We start from the raw sequence: 297 nt of genomic DNA, 5'->3' as shown, positions 1-297 counted from the left end.
ATCTCCCAGATCGCCGAGGCTTTCTCAAACGTGGACAAGTCTCTGCTGGAGTTGGAGGTGAAGTTTAAACAAAGTCAAGAGACGGAGCTGAGAGAGGAGCAGCAGCTGAACGGCTACGTGATGAAGCAAGTGAGTGACATCCGGGACGCCATGAGGGGGACCACGGACATCTCTGTGGGACTTAAAGATAAACAGGAGCTGCTGTCTCTCATCATCCGCAGTCATGGCACCAGACTGAGCCGCCTGAAGACAGAGTATCTTAATGTTGGCTCATAGTGGGGTTGTGTGTGTGTGTGT

General features: G+C 52.2%; 1 protein-coding gene across 1 annotated transcript; it reads left to right on the top strand.

The window, feature by feature from the left end:
* Positions 1-291, top strand: fibina (fin bud initiation factor a; the record flags this gene model as incomplete). Its single annotated transcript, XM_035664856.1, has 1 exon — positions 1-291. A coding segment is annotated over one exon (276 nt), but the record flags the coding sequence as incomplete, so codon positions are not given.
* Between the last annotated feature and the right edge of the window lie 6 nt (positions 292-297).

The sequence above is a fragment of the Morone saxatilis genome, unplaced genomic scaffold (genome assembly GCF_004916995.1).
Source record: "Morone saxatilis isolate NCDOM2014 unplaced genomic scaffold, NCSU_SB_2.0 Contig2, whole genome shotgun sequence".
In the NCBI taxonomy this organism is placed as follows: domain Eukaryota; kingdom Metazoa; phylum Chordata; class Actinopteri; family Moronidae; genus Morone; species Morone saxatilis.
Note: the sequence above shows the minus strand (reverse complement) of the source record. Positions and strands in the feature narration are given on the sequence as shown.